This window comes from Citrus sinensis, chromosome 9 (genome assembly GCF_022201045.2).
Source record: "Citrus sinensis cultivar Valencia sweet orange chromosome 9, DVS_A1.0, whole genome shotgun sequence".
In the NCBI taxonomy this organism is placed as follows: Eukaryota; Viridiplantae; Streptophyta; class Magnoliopsida; order Sapindales; family Rutaceae; genus Citrus; species Citrus sinensis.
In genome coordinates, this window is record NC_068564.1 from 24936665 (window position 1) to 24962992 (window position 26328).

At 34.1% G+C, this 26328-nt stretch overlaps 4 protein-coding genes across 34 annotated transcripts in view; 3 read left to right on the forward strand and 1 right to left on the reverse strand.

Annotated features, from left to right (window-relative positions):
- The window catches only part of LOC102616779 (G-type lectin S-receptor-like serine/threonine-protein kinase SD1-1), a 135733-nt gene extending 134877 nt beyond the window's left edge, over window positions 1-856 (forward strand). For all 28 annotated transcript variants that reach the window (XM_052433607.1, XM_052433605.1, XM_052433606.1 and 25 more), the window contains 2 exons: window positions 31-181; window positions 264-856. In XM_052433607.1, coding sequence (XP_052289567.1) covers window positions 31-181; window positions 264-569 — 457 coding nt within the window. In that variant the 3' untranslated portion in view covers window positions 570-856. The remainder of the gene's footprint in view (window positions 1-30; window positions 182-263) is intronic.
- A 3043-nt stretch (window positions 857-3899) lies between these two features.
- Window positions 3900-8510, forward strand: LOC102629172 (G-type lectin S-receptor-like serine/threonine-protein kinase At4g27290). 3 transcript variants are annotated; one of them, XM_015529334.3, is made up of 8 exons: window positions 3900-4052; window positions 4651-6102; window positions 6369-6485; window positions 6838-6986; window positions 7079-7289; window positions 7438-7675; window positions 7759-7909; window positions 7992-8510. In XM_015529334.3, the coding sequence occupies exons 2-8, from the start codon at window positions 4833-4835 to the stop codon at window positions 8295-8297; spliced, it is 2442 nt and encodes an 813-aa protein (XP_015384820.1). In that variant the 5' UTR covers window positions 3900-4052; window positions 4651-4832; the 3' UTR covers window positions 8298-8510. The 3 variants fall into 3 exon arrangements, with proteins under 3 accessions (XP_015384820.1, XP_052289603.1, XP_015384822.1); XM_052433643.1 differs by having other exon boundaries at window positions 3924-6102; XM_015529336.3 differs by having other exon boundaries at window positions 3925-6102; window positions 6372-6485.
- An 8045-nt stretch (window positions 8511-16555) lies between these two features.
- LOC102619203 (probable NAD(P)H dehydrogenase (quinone) FQR1-like 1) lies at window positions 16556-20404 on the forward strand. The gene is made up of 4 exons (XM_006475188.4): window positions 16556-16795; window positions 18810-18903; window positions 19593-19855; window positions 19947-20404. Exons 1-4 carry the CDS (start codon window positions 16773-16775, stop codon window positions 20176-20178), a joined length of 612 nt encoding a protein of 203 aa, XP_006475251.1. The 5' UTR covers window positions 16556-16772; the 3' UTR covers window positions 20179-20404.
- A 2821-nt stretch (window positions 20405-23225) lies between these two features.
- Window positions 23226-26328, reverse strand: LOC102619495 (transcription factor bHLH123). 2 transcript variants are annotated; one of them, XM_006475189.4, is made up of 7 exons: window positions 25600-26327; window positions 24931-25495; window positions 24689-24811; window positions 24534-24599; window positions 24339-24404; window positions 24159-24212; window positions 23226-24036 (listed from the first exon to the last, which is right to left on the reverse strand). In XM_006475189.4, exons 1-7 carry the CDS (start codon window positions 25953-25955, stop codon window positions 23887-23889), a joined length of 1380 nt encoding a protein of 459 aa, XP_006475252.1. In that variant the 5' UTR covers window positions 25956-26327; the 3' UTR covers window positions 23226-23886. The 2 variants fall into 2 exon arrangements, with proteins under 2 accessions (XP_006475252.1, XP_006475253.1); XM_006475190.4 differs by lacking the exon at window positions 24159-24212 and having other exon boundaries at window positions 25600-26328.

Consider the following 26328-nt stretch of genomic DNA (forward strand, 5'->3'; position numbering starts at 1 on the left):
AATTAACTTATATATTTTAATCTTTTGAAGTGGTTATATGGCACCAGAATACGCTAGTGATGGGCAATTCTCAGTAAAATCCGATGTCTTCAGCTTTGGAATTTTATTGTTGGAGATAATAAGTGGAAAGAAAAATAGAGGATTTTATCATTCCGACAACAAGCTTAACCTTATAGGACATGTAAGTAAAATGCATACCACATTTTCTAACATAGTTTGAACTAATAAACTATAGATGATAAAAGAGTTTTAATATGTTGTAGGCATGGAAGTTGTGGAACGAAGGCATGCCTTCACAATTAATCGATCCGTGTGTTCAAGACTCATTCAATCTTGCTGAAGTGATACGATGCATCCACATCGGTTTGTTATGCGTGCAACAGCATCCAAAGGACAGGCCAAGCATGCCCTCAGTGATTTTGATGTTGGGCAGCGAGACTGTGTTGCCTCAGCCAAAGCAACCCGGTTACTTGGCGGACTGGAAATCTATCAGACAAGATTATTCATCAAGCACGCCTGAATCATGTTCAACTAATACAATTACGATCTCTGAGTTGGAGGGTCGGTAGAGAATTTATTTGTGGTATCATGCTTTATTCTACATTGTCAAGTGCAAAAGCCGTAATATGTCAACCAAATGGAAAGTTGGCTAAGCCTATTTTTGGTAAAAAAAAAAAAATAGAATGTAAACTAATGTTCATATAGAAATTGTAAATTAGAGGTGCTGTGAGCAGTGTTGGGTCCAAAAAAATGATTAACCGAGAATTAAATTAAATAAAAGCAAGACATTATAATTGTTTAGATATAAAATATTTGCTAATACATTTATGGGAATATCTTTGGTGCTTTTGGAGCATTTTTATCTATTCACAATTTATTACTTGTGTATATATGTCATCATGATTAGTAGAAACATACACGTGACAAAGAGTAAATGAAAAAGGAGAAGCTCTCCAAGAGTACCCAAGATTTTTTCTACATTTTGAAAACCATGTGCAATATATTCATTATCAATACTATTAAGTACATCATTTTCTACATAAACAATAAAATTAACATTCATCCATTCATCTCTCATCCAATTTCAGCGTTGACTCTTCATGAACTTAATTGCTGAAAACGTTCTCTCTACTGTGACTGTGGGAACCGAAAAAATTGTAGTTAAGTGTCACCAACGAATATATTAATACTGTAATGGATACTCTTTATCTTTTTTAGTCTCAAACTATTCTTTTAGCAACTTATTGATTCCCTTCATTCCTGCAAACCCACCTAATTATTCTTTCCTAATTTAACCCAAGCCCTAATTTTCTTTTCTTTTTAGAACAGGAAAGATAAAATTTGTGATTGGAGGAGTGGCTAATTATTATTTTTAATAAATTTGAATCTATTTTTTGAAATAGAAAAATGTTTTGGGTTGTGAGTTATTATTATTTTTAAATAAAGTGTGAGTTTAAAAGTTCAAGTTAAAATTTAAATTTTGTAGGTTTATGAATGTATAGAGGCTATTTTAATAGATTGATGAAGGTTAATTAGAAACGCAAAAGATTTTTTCTTTTATTTATTTTTTTTGTCTTTCACATGCTAAATCCACCACTCCTGCCAATAAGAATTGGGATGATTTATTTTTATCCTAATGCTCATAATAAAAATCTTTTAAATTTTTTATTATTTTATTAAAATTCTTATTTAAAAATTATATTTATCCCAACTTTTTTTTTGTAACTACAATATTTTTTTTCACCACGACTTTAACTTTTAATATAACTTGGGTTATCAAAATTTTGAGCTTCATTCAACCAACCATAACTATCATGATCAAAGTCTACGTTGCTTAAGTCAAGAAAGACTTTAATGGGAGGGAGATAATTATTATTATCGACATTACAAATGGACCCCAATTATAATGCTACACATTTTAAATTTTTTATCTCAAAAAGTTATCTCAAATGATGTGTCATTTATCAATTGGTCGGTGAGATAATACAATTAATTCACTTGAATCTTGTAAAGAATTATCAATCACTCAATTAATGACACATTATTTGAGATAATTTTTTTAAATAAAAAAATTGGGATGTGCAGTACTATTGTTATATCAAAAGTCTTTGGGCTCGTGTCCCGTTCTCTTTTTTTTCAAAATCCTATTTACTAACCATTAATTCGGTTGGTTGGTTGAATCCGGCGGTTGATGAATTCGGTTGGTTGATGAATCCAGCGGTTTCTGATTTTCTTATTTATTTTTATGCGAGTGACCCCGTAACGATAGCATCGCAATCTCATGAAAAAAAATTTCCAAACGCATGAAAATTGGACACCCGTCAACAAAAATCTTTTTGTTACAATATTTACTGTACTTTCAAAATTTTGAACATGACAAAAATTAAGTAATCTACTTATTATAATAATCTACGATAAAAAATATTGAACATGTTGTTGATGCTAAAATCTACTCGCCCTTTGTCCGACCATATTCTTTCACCAACGTTTATGTGATTGATAGATAAAACGTCACCTCTTTCCTGTCTCAACGATTGTTTGAATCCTTGGGACTGGAATTACTCTTTTTTTTCTCTCTCCAAGTTTGCGTTCACAAAAACGGATCAGAGACGCCGGTGATTTTACCGGCGTAAACCCTCCGATACTTAAGTTAGCACAAGGTGTTTTATAGGAAAATGTTTACGGAAAAACTATATAATTTAGATTATGTGATTTTTCGTAATGTGCTCAAGAACTTGTATAGAAAATAATCTGATTTCAATTTGGCAAAGTTTTCCCTTTACTCTCAATTTTTCTTCTCCTTTTTCATCGGTTTTCCGACTTTTAATAGTCGTTGCTCCACGTTTCTGCGCACTCTTCCTGCCCCCCTTTTTTTTGGGTGTTGGCAGACCCTCATGGGTCTCCAACCACTAGACTGTGGGTAAACGTGGGATGCCATATTTCTCTCAACGGTTCGGGACGTAGCGGAACTGTCGAGACTTTGTGAGATCGTGTGCCCTTTCTTTGGGTGATGGGTATCTGGTCGGTATACGTCTCTGGTCGGTACATCTCTCTGGTTGGTATGTTTCTCTGGTTGGCACATGTTTGTATAAGACGTTTTACCAGGACTGTTCTCGTGCCATTCAGCTGAGGAGATTCGCCCCGAGGTGGGAGATGAGGGCATGGCTGAGCTGATACTTTTTATTACTTAACACATTTTTTTTTGTAATTATACACGCACATCACTCTTTCACAATTAATTGACTAAACATGTATGATAAACGATTTTATAATGGATTGTCTCATAATCTAAATTTATCAAATATCTTAATGGTGAGACTATTTGAATTGAATCCATAAAATTCTTTTAAAATTTTCTTTACAACTTATAACATACTTTTCAGAAAGTCTGTCGAGTACTAATTTAGAAATTTATTTCAATATATATTAAGAAAAATTATTTGGTTAAGAGGAACGAGCCCCTTTGAAAAATTGAGTTGGTGGAGCATGAGCTCATCATTAGGCAACCCATCAAATTATTCAATAAACACATTTGCCCCACACATCCATAATTAATTAAAAGAACGGAATTTTTAGAACTTATTAAATTCCTCTTAACATCCATTTATTTAATATATCCCCTATCAAAATCTTAAAATTAAATTTTAACTCTATAAACTTCTTAATACCCCACAAATAACCGTTTTATGGTTGGTGCAATAATTTAGATAATTAAATTATTTATTATTTTGGTAATTTTTATTTAAGATTATTTTTGTAATATAAAATTTTATTTAAAAATAGGTCTAAGGTGCATTTTTATGGGGGGCCAAATGACATTAAAATTAGAAGAATTAAATTTTACCATATAAAAGTAAAACCTCTTGTAATTCCTAAAGTATCCTTGATTAGATTTTTTTTTTAATTTTAATATTTACTCTCTGCTCCGAAGTTGCTGTATCCTTTCTTGGTAAGATGGTCTGTTCAGGCTTCAATGTTGTTGGCTTGAATTGGCAACTGAACTCGATTCAATTCTCATGCATGGGTTGGGGAATTTGCTCAACTTATAATTGGTAGGTTTATGCCTTTGGGATCAAACTCATTTCGCCTCTCCAAGAATCTGCAAAATTAATTGTTATTATCATGTCGGAGCTGCTTATAATTGGTAGTGTCTGCATTGCTTTGAATTCAGGCATTGCTTGAGTAGAGTTGGGCTTGCTGATTCATTTTAGTGACAAATGAAAACATTAAAAAAAAAATCAGGACTTGTTCGTCCAAAATTTACAGATATTTTGTTCTTTAATTAATTTTATTGTAACAAACGATAGGATAGCAGTGTAGTTTAACCAGTTGCTTACACCTTGGCAACGTAGGTTCGTGTTTTTTTTTTTTTTTTTTTTATAGTTTGTGAGATGGCCAATGATATATGTCTTTTTAAAATTTTCAATTATTGGGCCAACGAACATGTTAAATAATTTGCGGTGGAAAAGGTACCAATATTGATTCAATATGTCAAACTTCTAGAAAATTTTAACATCAAATGCCTTTTTTCCATTGTTGTAAGTATAAGTCAAATTTCTTGCAAATTTTCTATGGGTGTGATGATTTTTTTTTTTTTTTGAGTGCAAACGGCTCACCCTTCACATATTTATAGAGATGTTGAATTTTCAGCTACAATTAACAGTTGTTCTACGTTCCCGGTGTTCCACATTTTACAATATTAAATAGAGAATTTTGAGTCCAGAAGCAATCGCTTTCAGGTCAGTGCCCTCCAAGATGGATTATCAGTCATGGTGTTTAATTATATTTATTTAATTTGTTAGAGAGAGCTCTACGCCTATAGAGTATAACAAATGGATGTACTTTCGTTTTCGTTCATCTGTTGTAAGCTACTGTTTTTCTTGTCTGAATCCTCTTTTGCTTCCGACACCATTACTTCATCTCAGTCCCTCAGCGATGGCAGGACCTTAGTTTCAAAAGATGGAAGCTTTGAGCTTGGTTTCTTCAGTCCTGGTAGTTCCAAGAATCGTTACGTGGGAATTTGGTACAAAAATATGCCAGTTAAAACTGTTGTTTGGGTTGCAAACCGAATCAACCCCATTAATGACTCTTCTGGGTTGTTAGTTGTAAACGAGACGGGCAATCTTGTTTTAACAAGCCAGAACAAGAGCGTAGTTTGGTCAGCAAACTTGAGCAAAGAAGTGCAGACCCCAGTTGTATTACAGCTACTAGATTCAGGAAATCTTGTCCTCAGAGGTGAACGAGATGGTGGTTCTGAAACTTATTTATGGCAAAGCTTTGATTACCCTTCTGATACATTGCTACCAGGGATGAAGCTTGGATGGGATTTCAAGACTGGTCTTGAGCGGCGTATAACATCATGGAAGAGCTCAGATGACCCGTCTCCTGGAGACTTTATTTGGAAAATTGAACGACAATTTTATCCTGAGTTAGTCATGTGGAAGGGATCAAGAAAGTTTTATAGGACTGGCCCCTGGAATGGCCTTATATTCAGTGCTTCATCACTCAGGCTTAACCCAATTTTTAAGTATCGCTTTGTCTTCAATGAGGATGAGCTGTACTACACATTCTACCTCACAGATAAAGCTGTTATCTCAAGGACTGTTATGAATCAAACAGTCTCTCTACGTCAACGATTCATATGGCGTAAAGCAAACCAAAGTTGGGAGTTGTATTCAAATTTGCCAAAAGATCAATGTGACACTTATGGTCTTTGTGGCGCCTATGGAATTTGCATCATTAGCCAATCACCTATTTGCCAATGTTTGGAAGGTTTTCATTCAAAATCGGGGGGATATGTGGACTGGTCTCAAGGGTGTGTCCGTAATAAGCCATTGAATTACTCAAGAAAAGATGGTTTTATCAAGTTTTCTGAGCTCAAATTGCCAGATTCTACTTCATCTTGGGTGAGCAAAAGTATGAATCTCAAGGAATGCAGGGAGAAATGCTTAGAAAACTCTTCTTGTATGGCTTACACAAATTCGGATATCACTAGAGGCGGCAGTGGCTGTGTTATGTGGTTTGGTGATCTGATTGACATGAGAAACTTCCAAGATGGTGGACAGGACTTGTATATTCGAATGTCTGCTTCAGAGCTAGGAGGTATCGGCTTACTTGTTTATGTTGCTCCATAATGAGAATTTAGGAGTGACACTCCAGTTAGATTCTCTATTCCACTTATCTTTTCTTTTGTGGGGTGGGTGGTGTTATTATTACTGAGCCGATTGAGGTACTCCTACCGTCTATGTAGTTCATAAAAAGCAGTTTCAGATTGAGCTCTATGCTTAGAATTTTGCTGCAATTTGAATGTTTTTGCTTGGCCATATGATTGTTGACTTACTTTTCTATATCAAAATATGATGATCAAGCAGCGAAAAATGAGCCTACAACTACAATACTGGTGATACTCATTTCTGCTTCTGGGCTGTTTACTGTGGTGCTTATGGTGGGCTGTTACATTCGCATAAGTAGGGGAAACATAGCCGGTAAAATTGCTCCATTTGCCTTGAAAAGTTTTTATTCATTTGTTTGCATTTTGATGCTAGCAGTTTCATTTTATCAAGTCTTCAAAAAAAATTCATTACGAAATAGATAATTTTTTGTAGGCAACAATATAACTATATGGTACTTCTTTTTCACCTATGGTTCTGTTTTTACTTGCACTTTCATACTGATTGGAAAAACACATATTGGACGAATTAGATAGTTTCAGTGCTATTTTCCTGATAAAGAACCTTCACACGCAGATCATGGAAATGGAAATCTAAATTTTGATATGGTCCAGAATCCTCATATGTTGCTTTCTGTTAATATTGTACATTATTTTGGCGAAAACAGGAAACAACAGAAGAACCGATCAGGAAAATGAAGATCAAAACGAAGACCTGGAGCTACCACTGTTTGAGTTAGCTACAATTGCTAATGCCACTGATAACTTTTCAATCAACAACAAGCTTGGAGAAGGTGGCTTTGGACCTGTTTACAAGGTAAAATTGCAACACGCTTGTAGAATGATCCCAATAATTAAGTACTTATCTTACTCAGGGTAGCACAACTAATTTCTCATATATTTTTTCAGGGCACACTACCAGATGGACATGAAATTGCTGTGAAAAGGCTTTCAAAGATTTCGGAGCAAGGATTGAAGGAGTTAAAGAATGAAGTTATACTATTTTCCAAATTACAGCACCGAAATCTTGTAAAGCTTCTAGGCTGCTGCATTCAGGGAGAGGAGAAATTGCTGATTTATGAATTCATGCCAAACAGAAGCCTAGACTCTTTCATTTTTGGTCTGGATCCCTCTACAAGTCAAAACCTTAAAAATTTCAGCTAGCTTGTGCTTTCATTATATTTTTTCTTAAGATTTAGCAGACATTATGTTCTTTTTCATAAAATTCAAGCTGGAAACTGTACTAACCTTAATGTGATATTTTCTAGATCAAACAAAACGTAAGCTATTGGATTGGTCCAAACGTTTCTGTATTATTTGCGGGACTGCTAGGGGTCTTCTCTATCTTCATCATGATTCTAGATTGAGGATTATACATCGAGATCTCAAAGCAAGTAATGTGTTACTTGATCATGAGATGAACCCAAAAATTTCAGATTTTGGCTTGGCCAGAACTTTTGTCGGAGACGAGATAGAAGGAAGTACGAAGAGAGTGGTTGGAACATAGTAAGTATTTCTTGCTTTATCATCTTTATGATTCACTTCTACTGATTATTGAAAGTTAACTTATATATTCTAATCCTCTGAAGTGGTTATATGGCACCGGAGTACGCTAGTGATGGGCTATTCTCTGTAAAATCTGATGTCTTCAGCTTTGGCATATTATTGCTGGAAATAGTAAGTGGAAAGAAAAACAGAGGATTTTATCATTCAGACAAGAACCTCAATCTTATAGGACATGTAAGTAAAATGCATATGCCATTTTCTGACATACTTTACGCTAATAAATCATATATGACATAAGGTTTTTGACATGTTGCAGGCGTGGAAGTTGTGGAACAACAGCATGCCTTCACAACTGATTGATGCGTGTTATCAAGAATCGTGCAATCTTGCTGAAGTCATACGATGCATCCATGTCGGTTTGTTATGCGTGCAACACCATCCTGAGGACAGGCCATGTATGCCCTCGGTGATTTTGATGTTGGGCAGTGAGATTATGTTGCCTCACCCGAAGCAACCCGGTTTCTTGGCGGACAGGAAATCATCTGGGCCAAATTCTTCATCAAGCATGCTTGAATCATCTTCAACTAATACAATTACGATCTCAACGTTGGAAGGCCGATAGAGAACCTATTGGTACATGCCCTGTTCTACGTTTTCTAAAAAATTATCAGTAATTTTTCAGAACTTAGAATATGTGATTATTTCATGTAGAAACTTTCCTGGAACCTTCAGTAGAGTAGCAGTTCCGAAGACACTCTTTCAACACTGTATGTATGTAGTAAACTGGAGCAATCCCTCTACATTTTGAGATATAGTATTTTTACGCTTGCGTCAATCAAATTTATGAGCTTCATATAATTCTCAGTTTCTAAAACTTATAAATAATGGTGAACAATATTTAAGTCCAGAGAATTGAACCTAAAGTATCCTTTTATAAATAAATAAATAAATAAAATTATTTAGTAATGATTGATTTTGACGATGAAAGTTTGTTTTATTTTTTGGTTTCTTTATTAAGTTATTACTGTTAATTATATTGTATCGAACTGTTGGAACGTTCAGTATAAAATAAAAGGGGGAAGAATCTATAAATAAACTTATAGAAAGATCTCCGCAGAATAATTTTATGACAACATTAAATTGAAGTATTAGACTTAAAATTTTGTTAAATGTGAAAAAGCAAAAGAAAAAAATGAAACATTTTCCGTTAAAGCTTTAACTTTAAGAGAATAATAAAGTGTTATGGGAGCCCCCAAGGGTAAAGTGGTAAAAGTCAAACTATTTAGGAAGTGGCAGTCTCCCTAAGGAGGATTAAACATGTATTTGCAAATTGCAATCTTCACTATAATATATAAAAGGAAAATTTTCTGTGGACGCTTCCTCTTACAATAGTCCAAAAGTACAAAAGTATTTAAATCATTGTAAAATACTTTACAATAATGTAAACACATCAATTATAATATTGTAAAAAGTGTACCCATATTTTATAAAATGTAAATATTCGCACAAGAGAATAACTATATATATATATATATATATATATATATATACACATACACACATACACATATACACACATACATACTATATACATATACACACACATACATATTTATTTACGGGATTATAAAAATCTTCTATATTAAAAAGTTTAGATGCGGATGCGAAGTCTCACTCATTAAAAGCAACTCTCATATTCTACTATTACTTAAACTCATATGACCATGGCACAAAGTGTATTCATTAATTCATAGCCAGTGGAACTATGCTTAAGAGGCTAAAACCTCTTACTCCTATATTTATTTAAATATTGACAGAAATGGTAAGAATTTTGTTCCATAAAGACTTTCATTTTGTGAAACTAAAAATTTATCAGATATGTCACTCATGTGAATTTTACTTTTCTATGTCGTTAATCATGTTAATATAGCATGAATAAGAAAATGAAAACGTTTTTTTTTATAAGAAAATAAAATTCTATTCATGATATCCTCATCGCAACTTTTCTTTACATTCTCACAATTCATATTTTGTTTAATAAAGACTCGAAAAATTTCTTAATTTAAAAATTTTTTATATACAATAAATTTAAAATATTGGAGAAAACTAATAGACGCACTAAATTAATTCATTTGGCAGACCATCACGGACGGTGCTTAAAGCTTCATCCATCATATGATAATTCAATGTATAATAAACAAAGAGTTATACCCGATTTCTTTGAAGATTTTGGAAAAAATCACAATTCTCATGGACTCTTGTTGATTGAACTCGAGTGTGTAATGTGTGCTTCTAAAAGACACTCTGACACTCAAGTCAATCGTTGGAGATTGAGAATTGATTTAGATATGAATTTCTTTCGACTTATCTCTAAAAATTGGTGAAAGTTACGGACCGAGAGACGGAAGAATGGTGCGAAAGTTCTATCATTTCATATATGAATCCTCACATTTTTTTTCCTTAAATTAATTTGAACCATTAAATTTGACAACTGTTTGTTCATTTCCTAGCACGTGGTTTCGTTAGTAACCATGTGTCATTACTTATCAACATTTTCGGGTTGATTGATGTTTGTTTTTTCTGGACCTTTCACAATGATTCATCCAATTAATATTAATATTAAATCCGAGGCTGAACATAATTCATATCAGATATTGATTTATGATCCAGAATCAATGTGAGCTGTGTTTATATTGATGTTTAATTGGAATCAATATAAAATATATTCTTTATCTGAATTAACAATTTTTAACAAACATGCGATGCAGTGTAAGTGGCCATAATTTCTGGCATTTACAATCACAATCTTAGTTTTAATGGAAACAATTATTGTGGGCAAAAGCAGCAAGCTAGGTACCTCGATTTGAGACCAAATTCTCATTAGAAATATAACTAAGTTGAAACTTCTAAAATTTTACGTAAATGGTTTTTGATCATTTATATATCTTACTTAAAAGTTTGTTGTAATGGAATAATTATGAATCTTAGTTACTAGATGATTTCATTAATTTTTGAAGAGTTAGAAATAGTGATCCTTATACAAAGATGGAGTGGTAGCTAAGCATATGCACTGGATGTCATCTGGCCATAGAATTTGTTAGCCCTAAAATCTATGGTCCAAATTTCACAATGTGGTTTTTACTACGTTTGGAGACAGAATTTTATCTTCATGCAACCAGGATTTCACGTTTTCTTGCAGAAGTTGCAAGCTCGCTTATCCTTGCTCTGCAAGTCTCTTCAAAGAGAGTGGTGACAGCACATTGCTGGGCTTGTTCGCTCTGATTTCTGGGCTTGATTTTCGCTGGTTGGGCCTACGGGTTCGCAAATTAAGCTACTATTGGTCATACGGTGACTCCAATTGAATTCGTCTCTAATGAATGCCTTTTATCACTTTCGTTTTTGTTTCACTAAATGTATGTGCACTTTATGTCCATTTGTGCATGTGCTACCATAATGTCATTATGTCAGTGTTTGATTATGCTTTTTGAATAACCATGTTAAAAACCGCTAAGTCTTTTCTTAGGATGAAGGCTTCGGTAACTGCAAATCCTGCTCGATCTAGTGCCTCTGATGCAGAAACTATAAAGAAAATTCGAAGACCTTTGTACTAACACTGCTGACGCTCAACAGGAGCTGTTGGGCAGCTTCTATAGAGCTTGGAAGTTTTATAATGGAAATATAAAAGTAAAAACAACTATAACTTAAGAAACGATCCAATACTGCAAAGCTAAGAAAATTTGTAATGCCATTCGTTTCTATCTTCACACACGCAACATTGTTTTTTCCCATACAAGAAGAGTCCATCTCATGTCTTTCGTTTAATCCTACGGCTAACAAAAACTTGATCCAATGGCTGCCGTGTACTGTCCTTGTCTCCTGTTTGTCCATGTCACTGTCCAGTGTACATGAGTGAGATGGTGAGAGCTGGTGCAGGATTCTTCACTCCGACAAATGATCTAACACTTTGCTAATATCATCAAACACCTTGCACAAACTAACATTTATCAGAGAGACACACAAACCATGGGTTCCCAACGTGCAGTGTTTTCTTGGCACCATCACCATTGACTATTTCTGTTTGGTGTACCAAATTGCCTATCAAGGGAACAAAAGATAAGAATGAGAAGAAAATATTGATAATTGTGACAACCGTTGGTCTAATTGCAGAGGTGCTTGTGCTTATAGTCAGCTTTTACATTCGCAAAAAAGAGGAGAAATTTAGTAGGTAAGATTACATTCTGTTTTCTTTCACAAGTTTATGTTTCTTTGGTTGTTAAAACTTCCTACTGTCGTAAATTTGTGCTGGCAATTATGTTTCAACTAGAAATTCTGACGAGGATTGCTTAATGTGTCCACTGTTTTTTTTTTTTTGGTTTTAGCAAAAACAGAGAACACGCAATCTGTTCATAGAAATGAAGATCGAAAAGAAGGCCTGGAGCTACCATTCTCTGAGTTGGATGCAGTTTGCCAATGCAACTGATAACTTTTTAATCAATCAACACCAAGCTTGGAGAAGCTGGTTTTAGATCTGTATACGGGGTAACCTTATTGTATTCTGCAATACTAACAAGTTACTTAGTTTACGCAATACCATGACTCATTTTGTGTGTGTGTATATATAAAAGAAATGTTTCAATCGAGATCTTAGATTTGTTAAAGTCTAAAGAAGCACTTAAATCACATGCTTTAATAATGTAACGGCATTATGTTTTAAACCGTATGACTTATAACTTTTTTTAACTTTAATAAAGTTTAAGATTCTAGATCAGATTAATACTCACGGCATTATACTTTAAACCGTAGGACTTATAACTTTCTTAAACTTTAATAAAGTTTAAGATTATAGATCAGATTAATACTCACACATATACATAAATATATATATATAGAGGATTTTATAATCCAAACCACAACCTTAGCCTTATAAGACATGTAAGTAAAAAACATTACATATATTACTTTTCAACAGTATCAATAATTATTTATAGATATATGTTGCTGATTGTTTGATTTAGGCATGGAAACTAACGACATAACATGTTTGTAGATACGTGGCAGTTATTGACAAAGAAATATGTTAAGTGAAGAAAAGGCTAAGAGAGAAATTGTGAAGAAAAAGGTGGAGAGAGAGGGCTAATTTCTCTTAGTGTTCTCTCAGCTTTTCCTCTACTTAGCACTACTCATTGACAAAATATTTTAAAACTCTTAAAAGGCTATATAGTATATATGCACAGTCAGAATAAATCTCACAATTCAGCCAATTTTAATGAATTATGATGATGATGATGAATAGTGAAAAAGTTGTAGATTTGGGATTACAGGGGAATATCAAGAAATTTAAGTTATTTTAAGAGTTTTTATGGGGTCCGATATTTGCTGCATCAGATTTCAGATTTTTATTCGCCTGGTTGAAGCAAATTCAAATTTAGTTAATTCTCATTACTAATTTACACTCTTGATCTTCCAGCCTTATAAATTTCTCCAGTTTGATTTGATTTCATTTTATTTTTCATCAATATGATATGTTTGGTTACAAAGATTTAAAAGCTGCGTTTATCAATTCGCATTGCACTTGCAATTACCTGAATTCGAGTAATAATAAGAAATAAAAGTGGATCAATATTTAATGGGTGAGATTTTACATCTCCATCCGAACTTTTTAAAGAGCATAAAACAAAAAAATTATATATAATCTATATATGTAGATATTAGATATGTACATACATATTATGCTCTTGCTTTATTTTGTAGCCCAAAAGAATGACAAGCCAACAGGAAAGTAGTAATTAGGCAGCAGCCATAGATCCTTGCTTGTATTGCTGTGTCTGGAAGAAATGTGAATCCATACAAGAACCACCTTTGCATATAAGAGAGGAGACAATTGGTCAAATGCATAACTTTCTGAACAAGGCAATAAGATTGAGCATCATGGGCTATATACCCTGTGACTTGTCTACAGATTGCAGAATTCTCTTGAAGCCAAAGCCTGTTTCACATTTGTTTTTTTTTTTTTTTTGTTTTTTTCCATGCACATTGTGGACCCATTCCCATTTGTTGGAAATTATGAAAAATTATGATGATTAATTATGAAATGGAGGTTCCTGACAGTTCAAGAAATGCCCAAATTCCCTTTTTTTTCTAATCATGTGAAAAGTTAGCGGTTGTTACTTTTTGGACGAAAGGACTAATGTATTATGTGATAATCAATTATAAAATATGAATAATTTTATAGATTTAAAGCTGACTTTTGCAATTAAATTGAATGTAGATTGCAAGTTTGCAACCCTTCTTTTTTCACTTTGTCATCATCTAAACAAGTTTAGTTTCTGAATACTGTGATTAACGTCCAAATTAGCATTCAATTAACTTTGAGGATGATTCTTTATATTGAAACAAGAATTTTGGTTATAGACCTAACTCTTCCATCCACCATTTTTGAAATTTACCATTGGAGCTTGGTGGGGGTTTCAATTTTTGTGTTTGATCTTCTCATCATTCAAAGTGTAGAAATTGACACAACACTAAAATATGTTTTGAGGCAATGTCAATGATACGCTCTTACCAGCACTCAATACATTATTGCTCATGCTACTCCATTGACCATGCAAGCTGTTTAGGGCATTAACAAAAAAAAAAAAAAAGGGATCATAGTGGTGGATTTTGCTGACCCAAAAAGAGCTTTGCTTTTCCATTGACAAAACTTCATTTTTAATTTATGCTATTCATATTCCCCGTTGTTGACTTCAACAACAAGCACAAATGAATATCCCCTTCTTTTGAGATTCAATACAAAACAATGGCGGCCGTTTTAACAACGATTAGGCATAATTTTTTATAAGTTGTAGTTGTTTATTCATCAAGTGGGAATAAAATTTTTTTTCCAAATGCTTTAAATAAGTAAAAAAAGAAAAAAAAAAGATGACACAAGATTTGGAGCATTGAACCATGCGAAAACTTTCTGGCATACAAAATTGGATGGCCAAAGAGTTGCATTTTCTTGACCCAACAAATTTGGACATTCAAATTTCAAAAAATCTGTTTTATATTTCCATTGATTTTGCACCAATTTACTTGATAAAGTAACTAATTTCACATTAATTATTTTTTTTAATTTCCGTATTGGGTTTTCTGTAAAAAAAAAAAAACCCATAATTAAAATCAATTCAGATTAAATTAAGATTTGGCAGAGCTGAGACAACCTAATGGCACGATGTTGAAACTCAAATTTTCTAACGGATTAGGTCAAAGGTGTCAAAAATTCATATTATTTAGTTATTTTGAGTCAGCATGCAGCGTGTGATACGTCATTTAATGTTGTCCACACTCGAATTTTTTGAAAAAAGTCAAACTCTATCCACCAATCAACAGCTCAGTTCCATTTTCTGAAATTATTGGACCCCGAAATCCATTAATCTGAGGCGAAATCGCAGCCGCCCATCTTCGCATTATTGTCACGCAGCTCTTGTCATCTCGTGCCACGGCATCTTTCATTTGTCCTGAAGCCCGCACCCACTAATATCCCACCAGGGTAAAACAAACTAACTAATGGGAGAATTGCTTTCGATTCCCTAGAGTCTTTGCATAATCACAGACGAAGGCAGTCTACTTATTTTAGCATATGTATGTCCGTGAATCCACGAATAAATGTTTCATTTTTATTTTTTTGGTTGAAACCACCAAGATAGTGAGGGGCTAAGTTGGATTCCTACCAGTAATATAGATTAAAAATTGAGATACAAAAAGAGAGCGACAAGATTAAAACTTCCAATGCAAATGAAAAAGGTATAACAAGACATAAAAAGACTCCAAAAAATAAGCTGAAAATAAAATATCATTACTTAATACGCAGGCAGGGCCTTAGAAATATCGAAATAAAAAATACTAGTCAAACTAATTGGAAGGTCTCGACAACCTAAAAACCAATAATGAAACACATGCCTAATTGGTCGTAAAATTAGCAGTAGATGTAGCCTCCCATAACACTTGCCTAATAAGGATAGAGAGGCCAAAAAACAGAGCACGAACACGACCAAAAAGATAAGTAAAATCCCACCGCGCAGAGCAATAAGAATTGATAGAAGAAATGACTGTGGTCGAGTCAAACTTTGCCTTAATCTCATAATAGCCAAGTTGAATAGCAAAATTTCAATTCTCACAAACTATGATCAGTTTAGCGAAAAGAATATGTTGATGACCCAAAAGAGATCCAAAGGCATCTAACACCACACTCCAATGGTCATGCAAAATACCACCAGTAACACGATTACCTTTAGAATAACCATCCACACTCAAATAAAATTAATGATGTTGATTTGGAATTTTAGCCTCAGTTATTTTTTAAATATTCTATTATATAGTAAATTATAACGAATAATTCATCATATAGTATGATAAAAGATCAACTTATATCAAAGTATTATAATCTCAATTAAAAATATATGCATTATAAATATGTTAAAACCTATTTAAATGTATCATATTTATTCTTATAACTCACATGAAGAACTCAAACGATCAAACTCAAAAATAAGATGTGGAGATATCATCTACTCAACCAAAAAATGATTTAATACCCTTAAGAAATATGGAACTATCGTAAGATAGACTTTCATGCATATTATTATTATTGCCAGTGATAAAAAAAAAAATTCCAGTGGCAAGGACCCTTGTGAAATAAAATATAAATTGTATCATTATTTATTATTTTTCAAAAACTAGGGATTTAAATGTTATTAGATATTACCTGATTGAATCATTAATTAGTAATAATTAAACAATATAAAAGCATTAAAAATAGTGCCATCTTCTAGATTATTAATTAGTTTCCCAACGACCGTGATGATGATGAGCGTGACAACAACATATCATCATTAACCACTTTTTTTTTTTAATTTTGTAATTTGGAAAGCTAAAACGACACCGTCCAGGTCCGCCTAATTGAATAACTAATCCGTGATTTATCTTTTCAATCACTGCTCTTTCTCAACTATAAATACGACTTCTTAGGCTCTCCATTTTCCAATCCATTTTTTCAAACTTTTTTTTCATATATAGAGAGAAAAGTAACAGAGACTCGTCGAAGAAGACTCCTTAAGAGATGGCAACCAAAGTGTATATTGTGTATGTAATTTCTCTCTCTATTTGTTATTTTTTCTTGCAAATTAATATTTTTTATTGTTTTATATTTACTTAATTTGCGTTTTGAGAGTTTGATTATGTCGTAATTGTGGATCTGTTTGTGTTTAGGTTAATTAACAGAGTTCATTTACGTAATAATATTGTATGTTTATCGTAATTTCTGTAATTTTGATCATCTTGTGTAGACACTTGGCGGTTTGATTGTGTTTTTACGATTAAAAATCTATTTGATCAGAAATGCAGTTACCGTGACTCGTTCCTCAGCTTTTGATAATCGTTTTGGTTGAGTGTTTTTGTTGTGTTTCCTATGCCTTCTGTTTGTGTGCGTGCCTGTGTATTTGGTGTCGCGTTGGGAGTGTCTTTTTGATATTGTAAATTGCTCCTGCTGAAAGTAACACTTGAGCTGAGAAAGCGTGAAATAATAAGATATTTGTAATGATATTAAAATGTTTGGAGTCTGTGAAATTCAATTTTAGAATTACATGTTTCATGCAATTATTTTCGAATTAGTGTAGTGGTGAGTATATGTTGAATATTCATAGCTAAAGGATGTTATGCTATATTATGTTGTTTTGGTAACCTGGAATTGGAGATGTTAGCTCCTAATGATAAATAAATTTTGTTTCAAAGAAAGGAAGTTAACTGTCAAATTTTCATCCAATTTTCATTTCCTAATGCTGTTTTCAGAGTATGGAAGTAGTATAGACATATGCATACTTTTCAGCAGTCTAAGCTCCTTATCGCATGTCATGTAGCTAATTGCAGGGACAACTTCTGTTTGGAAGTAGATTTATGGTATTGCTAGGATAAGGTATCTTTAGAGTCAAAAGACTGACCATTTAGAATGTTATGGGCCAATACAATTCATGCTTCAGTCACCCATTCCACTCTGTTTATAGACAGCATTGTTTGATTGTAATTCATAAGTGAGTGTAGTTGATTTCTCATTTTTTCATTTTCTCTTTCGGCTTGTATTGTGGTATGTTTATTGACTCCGTGCTGTCACCAGCTTATTGACATGTGTTTGAACTCCAAAGCTTTGAAATATTTGCGGATCTATAGACCTGCATATGGTGAAAAGATCAACTAAACTGTCTTATGTGGACGGTAGAGTTATGCTTTGGATATAATGCACAATGAGAGAAGGTCTCATAAAGCAGTGGGTAGGTACCCACGTTTAAGCCATAGGATAAGTAGCTGTAGGTAGGGGTGGCCATTAGAAGTGATTTTTTCATGGCATTGGATGGTATTCAAACAGACACGATAACTTGGCTTAATATCTAGTTTAGTTTTCCATCTTGATTTCTTCAAGCAACGTCAATGTTTGCTATGAATTTTACTGACAGTTTTTGGCATCATCGATGGCTCATGCCAGCAGTTATCCTCTGTGTCTTCTGATTATTGGTTCCTCCAAGGTGCCTTGTTCCCATTTTTGATCTGCAGCAAATTAATGCAAGGACCTGATTCAGTACCTTACCATTTCTTATTCAAGCATTGTGGGTGGCTGAGGGATCTTGTTCCATTCTGTCCTGGCCAGATAATGATGGATGTGGTTTTACGGACCGACTCTGTTAACTTGGGAGTATGCTCTGTTTTCTATATGGTTGCCACATTGGTTCAGACTTATTCCATATGGCCTCATTTTTATATGATGTGTCAGTACTTGGTAATTGACCATAGTGGTTTAATGTTTCATCATAACCAGTTGCAGCAGTTAGGGTAACTTAGGACTTGGGACTTAGACCAGGTGTTCCTACTGCTTATTTTATATTTAGCTGAAAACTTTGGCCATAATACATTATTAATAACAGTGACAGTTAATTTAATGATTTACAGATATTTTGTTTTCTCTCTACTCCTTTGTACGATATTTGATCTGTTAAGATGTTGTTGTTCTATCATCTAAAATCTAGAATTATGTATCTATTGTACAATGTTCTTACTGTTTTGCAAGCATAATGTGACTCTTTTTGATCAAAGTTTATTGGCATTGCAGGTACTATTCCATGTATGGACATGTAGAGAAACTGGCAGAAGAGATAAAGAAAGGAGCTTCATCTGTTGAGGGTGTTGAAGCCAAATTATGGCAGGTAATGATGTTTGCCATGTTACCTATGTGTCACATTCTGTTGTCAATAATAATATACTAAGTCTGCTATTTTGTTGTTTGTCTGGTATATGTTGCCTTTTTACTGAGAAAGGTTTTGAGGTAATATATTGTTTAGTTGGTTGGCCATAACTCATGGTTCCTCCATGCTTATTATCCATTGTTGTGGTGTACATTGCCAAAGTATCTCTGCTGCAAAATTGTCATTTTCTGCAGCTAAGCTTCAATGAGACTGCAAAGTTTACTTTGTTTGTCCCAGTGTCCTTTCTTAACATCCCAACTGAACCAGTCATCAAAGTTATTGCCTTCTTACTGACTAAGGTTTTGAGGTAGTATATTGTTTAGTTGGTTGGCCATAACTCATGATTCCTCCATGCTTATTATCTATTGTTGTGGTGTAAACGGCCAAAGTATCTCTGCTGCAAAGTTGTCATTTTCTGCAGCTAAGCTTCAAAGAGATTGCAAAGTTTACTTTGTTTGTCCCAATGTCCTTTCTTAACATCCCAACTGAACCAGTAATCCTTGTTTCTGAATTCTCATACTGTTTATCTCTTGTTTTAGAACCCAGATGTGTTTTTTTTTTTTTTTGTGGTTTTTAATTCCTGCGCTATTTCCTCAATAGCATGTAGTTGGTAATGATCCCCAACTGACTCTAGTGTCCATATGGTACAGGTCCCTGAGACACTACCTGAGGAGGTACTTGGTAAGATGAGTGCACCACCAAAGAGTGATGTACCTATTATTACCCCCAACGAACTTGCTGAGGCTGATGGGTTTGTTTTTGGCTTCCCAACAAGATTTGGAATGATGGCTGCTCAATTTAAAGCATTTTTAGATGCTACTGGTGGTCTATGGAGGACACAACAGCTCGCTGGCAAACCTGCTGGGATGTTCTACAGCACTGGGTCACAAGGTGGTGGACAAGAGACTACAGCGTAAGTTCCGATAACATGGTAGACTGAATTGACATTATGGAAATTCCTTGATGAAACCGAACAAGGACTAATAGTTTAAGAATTTTCACAGGTTGACGGCAATTACTCAGCTTGTTCACCATGGGATGATATTTGTTCCTATTGGATACACATTTGGTGCTGGCATGTTTGAGATGGAGAAAGTGAAAGGTGGAAGTCCCTACGGTGCAGGAACTTTTGCTGGAGATGGCTCGAGACAGCCAACTGAGCTTGAGTTGGAGCAAGCTTTCCACCAGGGAAAACACATTGCGGGCATTGCAAAGAAGCTGAAGGGAAGTGCTTAAATATTTCAATTTACAATACAACCATTAGGTGGACTTATTCCATTCTTTTCGTCTCTAGAATTCCCGGTTTCCTATATCTTCTGGTTTGCAAACAATAAATTCTTGCTTTGTTATCAGTATAAGCTTTGTGCGTGTGTCATATAGTGGCTTTTCTTCATGATAAAAAGTTGCTTGGTTGATTATTTGTACTTCTTCTATACATTAAATTGGGAAATATTATTGTCTTCGTCCTTTTTGTCCCTCGTTTCCTACTTGTCGGTGAATACTTTTGACCAAAGCATGTATAGGAGACGAATAAGATTTGGTCGGTTACAAAATTTCATGATGTAATTCCAGCTTGCTTGGATCAAGCTTGTTCACACTAAATTGCATGACTGGAAATGAAGCCAACTGGATTTTGCAGATCAAACCTAATATCAACTGAACACTGATTATTCTTCAAACACGAATTGACGTGCACCTAACTTTAGGTATGTGAACTGTGGAGTCGTGCCTAGTTTTAGATGTCCACATGAAAAATTTACCCGGACGAAGCCGAAAGACAAAACAAAAAATAATAAATTTTAATTTCATCGAGACATCCACGTCTGAACTGTACATCCCCATGTGAGTAACCCTTATTGTTCAACTTATGTCTTCTTAAACACATCATTATGGGCATGTGTTTCTGTGTCCAATTTCTCCACCGTGAACTTCTACTTTGCCCCAGATTATGCTGGAAACAGGGTAAGGATTGAAAAGTAAATGAGAGTAAAAAGAAGCATTGGAATTTTGATTCACTTATCCGTAAAAGATAATTATGCTTTAGCACAAGGTGACAGAGAATGATTAATTAGAGATCTTTGGAAATAAGATTTCCCCGGAATCAGCCGCAAAGTTCCTTGATTAGGCTGAAAGCTGAAAACATAATAAACACAAATGATGGCCCAACAAGTGGCAGTGAACTTTTAAGAAGAACCTCAAAAGAAACAAAACTTCAACCACAAATTTCATGATATCAGAATATTTTTCTCTTGCCCATATGCCAACAATGTGTGCAAGATCCAACTAGAAAGCTTCAAATGTAGCAGAATTCAATACCGGGGCTGGTAGCAAAATTCTAAGATGCTGTTGTTGTGTATCAAACCAAAAAAAAAAAAACGTGTGTATAAAAATACTCGAACAATCAAGCTTATGTGGCAAAGGAAACAAATGCAAACAGGCTTCCCATTGCCTTTTTCTTCATTATCTTACGTTTTTCAATTTAACCCATGATACTTTCGAATGAGTATTAAACTTTTTTCTACTTCTCATCTCCTACATATGCAACTTGAATAGGTGAATATGCATATAATTTGTACTTTGTACATGCATGTGTCAAGCACTAGTGAAGCACATGCCTTTCACTACTGGTAACGCATTTCTCACTCCATTAGTTCTCTACAATCATGCTGTTGGGCAGGCCAACAATTTTGCTTTCCACTCTAAATTTTTCTATGCCCATTTTACCATTAACCCCTTTGGCAAAAGTGCTTTCCCACAATAGCATTGTGGCTCTAGCTACTTGGAAGCACTTTAGTAAGAAAGCAGAAGCGAAGTGTATAGAGATTGTACAGTAAAGCTAAAGATATCTTCAATTCTCACACGAAATACTATATGTGTGTGTGTGTGTGTGCCTGTTTGTATCTCAGTAAAGAAATTTAAAGCTCAATTTTCATAAAGCTGGTGCTGATCCCGGGGCTGGGTTGAAGGAATATGTTACATTATTTTATACTCTTTAGCCAATAGGTGCAAAAGTCGTAAGAGGGAAAAGAAAGTGTGAGAAATTAAGAGATGCCAATCAAGTAGATTTCAGAAGAAAGATTTGTTGCTTTTTTTAAATTCTTCTTCTTTCTTTTGCTGGGGTTCATGATTAGTCTGTTGTATATTATATATATTAGGCTTTTATTATTTTTTCTGAAAAACCTTTTCTCCTCAAAGAGAGAGAGGTGCCACAGCTTTTAACTTTTTGGGAATATTCTTGAACTAGTCTTCACACTTACTCAAATATTTACTACTTTTTCAGATTAGTTATGACAAAAGAATCATCAATTTTTTTTTTTCACATTATATCTCACATGTTGCTATAAATAATTAATAAACCAATAAAAGTCTATGTAAGCTTTTCAACCTTGAAGCTATTATTACTATTTTCTCAAATTTGTGTTTTTATGTATGATTTTTTTTTTTTACGATCAAGAGAACATATAAAAGTAGTAAAGATAACTCAAACCAATGAGATACTAACTTATAATTTGCACTCTATTTGATATTATGATGTTATAGTTTTTATTAAGCTATCACGTACTGCTGTGAAATAATAAAATGAAAGTTCTAGTTGTCAAGAAAAAATTGATGGGTAATATTACCATTTATTTGGTAGCATAGTTGCCAAAAGCTGAAACAAAGTCAGCCTAATAAAAGATGATGATTTCATATACTTTTGATTTGCGGATGACTATGAGTTACGTTTGTAAGTTTCTAGCACACTATCATAATTTTGAAAGGATCAAAACAAACTATCATTTTTTTGAAAGGATCAAAACAAAATATATTTCGAATTATTAGATGAAAGATAAAATGTATGTAATCATATTATTGTGGTTGTATTGACTCAACATCAAGAATGACATCATTGCTTATCACTAATCATGGATCATATGATACAAATGCTTTTAGAATTGTGAATTCAAATACACACATTTAGAACCCTAAAGTTCGTTGTACAGGAGATGCAATGAGACAACATAAGTGTCAACGGTTATCAAATGCCCATTCTTTTGAAGATAAAACTACACATGGATAATAATTATAACATGTTTCGATTTAAATTAACAAGAAAGAAAGAGATGATTAATTTGCTTCTCTTTGTCTTCCAATGGAAGCTGCTCTATGTGACCATTGGATCAAAAGCACAAAACTCAAAAGCAATGTCTGATAACATCTGCACATACATTTCTCCAATTCTAACGATATTATAAAGCTTTTTTAAAAAATAAATAGATTAATAAAAACATGAAAGAAGGAGCTGTGGGTCACTCTCTGACTTCCACTAACATATTCCAAACACATAAACAAATCAAAAGTGAGATTTCCAATCAAATGACATCCCCACACTCACTCCTATCTGGAATTCAATTATTCCCTTCAATTTTTATTTTTTTTCCTTTACTTTCTTTTTTCCCTTAACAAAAGCTTACCAAGCTAAAGCTAGTGCCAGCTCTCAATTCACCTTTATCATCTCTATTAATGAACTAATATATAACCTCAGCTATGCTAACAACAGATGTTCTTCTAAACAAATCCTATACTTGAGCACCCTATTCTCATCCCCTAAAACAACCTTAAAATTTCATAATTCTTCAATTATTACAACAATTAATATATGCTGCATAAATGGTCCCAGTCTAGGGCAAACTTACATCATTTTGCTTGTAGCTGGCCCAACAATTTTTTTCTTTTGTTTCTCCTTTTACAATTTCTACAATTCATTTTTCAAAATTTCCATCCCCGGACTAGACAGTTTTGTGGGCAGCTTCTGTTTCCTATTCTTTCACCATTCATCAATCTTTATCAATTCACCCCCCACAACTTGTCTAGGGTTAATTGATAAGATACATAAATGTAGCAGAGAATCAGTTCCTTGCATATTGCATGCCCCATGTTAGCTGCTTTCACTTTCTTTTTCATCTATCTGAATGTTCCTCCAAATGTAGGAGTCCAAAAATCCACAGTGGTCTCATGAGTGACTGGAAATGTGCTTGATACCGGCACTAGACATAGTCCCCGGCTTCTAAGATCTTGTTTTGGCCCTTCACTGTCCTTAACCTTCTCAGAATTCTGCATATATTAAGAAAAAAAAAATTATGTGTGTGTGTGTTTTATCTACTACTATGTGACCAAAAACATATAATGTATGCGCTATGCAATAATTATATATATACATATACAATTTATGTTACCGGTTGGTGTGGTATGGGAGCTCCTCCACTTTTCATGTATGGGGTACTTAAGACCTGATATTATATTTAAAGAAAAAGAAAAATAGTTGAAAGTTGAGGCCACCGCATAAATTTTATGTGATGATTTTTTGTTATTGATAATTATTGCGACAATAACAAGGTCTTTCTGTGGATACTTACAGCTACTTGGTCATGGAGGAATTTGATGTATTCAATTGCTTCAGATAGCACTGAGGCTGTATCAGTCTGACAAATGTATACCAATACATACATTAAAACCAAGTCACAAAGAAAAATCCATAAAAGAGCAAGAATATTTCATGATCAATATTTCAAAATAAAAATTGATGAGTAAACTTGTTATTAATTAATTACCTTTCCAAAAGGTGAAACCAATTGTTGGAGTGCAGTGATTCTGTCCCCCATCTTCTCTTTCCTCACCTGTATGAACAAATTCAAAGATACAATAAGCCCTATCCCATCTTATTAACAAAATAATTTTTCAACTTATTAATAAATATTAATTATACCTTAAAAGCTGGCAAAGGCGACGCCGGTTGATCATTTTTAGCCCTCTTGGATGCGGGTTCACCTCCACTACTTTTCTTCACTGCTATGCTGCTGCTGTTATCTCGAACCTCAGATACATGGTGCTGAAAACAAAAACGATGAAATTAATAAAATCGAAACCCTAATCTTGAATTAATCTAAAAGGAAAGAAAAAAAAAAATAGAAACAGACAATGATGATGCGTATTAATCAATAACATTACCTTTGGTTTTTCATCAAAAGTTTGAGTAGCATACGGTGTTTGTAAAGAAGGGAAAAAGTTCGGTGACCGAACATCATTCAATGATGTGGGAGCAGACGCATTCCAAAACGGTGCGTTGTTAGAGAAGTGAAGCTGCTGCTGCTGCTGCTGCTGTTGTTGCTGTTTTGGCGGTGAAGTTCTCAAGAATTGAGGCACTTTATTATTGTTATTAGTAGCAGCAGCTGACCAAGAAGGTGATAGCTCACTTGTGTTCATCCCATAGCTGCTACTTGCTGCTGCTGCAGCTCCGTACTGATAATTCTGATTATTGTCGGACCCTAATATTCCACCACCTTGAAAAATTGGGACGTTGCCGTACAAATTAACCGGAGATGATGAATCCATTTGAAAACTCGAAGGCAAGCCCTGGCACGTTACCGTGCTGTCACTGGAGCTCCCGCCGTGATGAGGACTAAACTGTATTTGTTGTTGATGATCTAGAGAAAACCCTCGGTACCCACTTGTTGAATTCATATTCTCTTGCAGCATAGATCGAAAGCTCCCCTCAGATTTATCACCTCGGGTACTAATTAACAACAAAAAAAGATAATTAATTGAAATTTGTTATATACATATAGTGGAGTGTGTGTATACACACACACACACACACACACACATATAGATACTTACACTAGCAAGGCTTGGTTCCAGTCAAGGGAAGAAGGAGATGAGAGGCCTAAACCCATCATTTGCAAATCAGAATCAACAGCAGGGGGTTGTTGGAGCTTATGGGAATCTTGAAAAACAACTGAACTACCCGAAACCGAAGCCGAAGAATCTATAGAGGATCTTGTTGTGGCTGCAGTATTAGGTTTGATGTCAATCATTTGATGATGGTGATGATGATGATGATGAGTTGTGACTGGCCATCCAAAGCTACTGGTATTACTATTGAGACCAGAAGTTGCTGAAGATGAAGAGCCGCTATCGAACCTGTTTCTTGATGATTCCCACCAGTTTGTGCTCGTGTTAAATTCATCTGCCATGGCTAATAAATATAACAATAGCTCTTGCTTGCTTCTTGATCTTCTTCTCTCTTTGGTTTCAATTTATTTTTTTGGGAGGTTTCTGAAGGTCACATAAAATGATCGGCTCGCTGCATATTTGTCATATATATATATGTGCGTGTGTGTGTGTGTGTGTGTGTGAGCTTGAAGAAGAACTGTTTTTCAGGGTTACTGTGCAAAGTGAAACGAGTATCTGGATTAATGTTTGACATTTCAGGGGGTTGATTAGACAAGAGAAAATTTAGGTCTTTTTCATTTTGAATTTCTTTTCTTTTTTCCTTTTCTTATTAATTTCTTATTTTAGATGCTCTTAATTATCCCTTTTTTTTTCAATTAGTTTATTTCTTTCAAA

Coding starts and splice junctions, on each gene's coding strand:
- LOC102629172 (XM_015529334.3), top strand. CDS start 4,833: ATGGATGTACTTTCGTTTTCGTTCATCTGTTGTAAGCTACTGTTTTTC. Junction 6,486..6,837: donor AAGTAGGGGAAACATAGCCG/GTAAAATTGCTC, acceptor TGGCGAAAACAG/GAAACAACAGAAGAACCGAT. Junction 7,676..7,758: donor AAGAGAGTGGTTGGAACATA/GTAAGTATTTCT, acceptor AATCCTCTGAAG/TGGTTATATGGCACCGGAGT.
- LOC102619203 (XM_006475188.4), top strand. CDS start 16,773: ATGGCAACCAAAGTGTATATTGT. Junction 16,796..18,809: donor GCAACCAAAGTGTATATTGT/GTATGTAATTTC, acceptor TTGGCATTGCAG/GTACTATTCCATGTATGGAC. Junction 18,904..19,592: donor TTGAAGCCAAATTATGGCAG/GTAATGATGTTT, acceptor CATATGGTACAG/GTCCCTGAGACACTACCTGA.
- LOC102619495 (XM_006475189.4), bottom strand. CDS start 25,955: ATGGCAGATGAATTTAACACGAGCACAAACTGGTGGGAATCATCAAGA. Junction 24,600..24,688: donor CGCCTTTGCCAGCTTTTAAG/GTATAATTAATA, acceptor TTGTTCATACAG/GTGAGGAAAGAGAAGATGGG. Junction 24,037..24,158: donor CTCCCATACCACACCAACCG/GTAACATAAATT, acceptor TAATATATGCAG/AATTCTGAGAAGGTTAAGGA.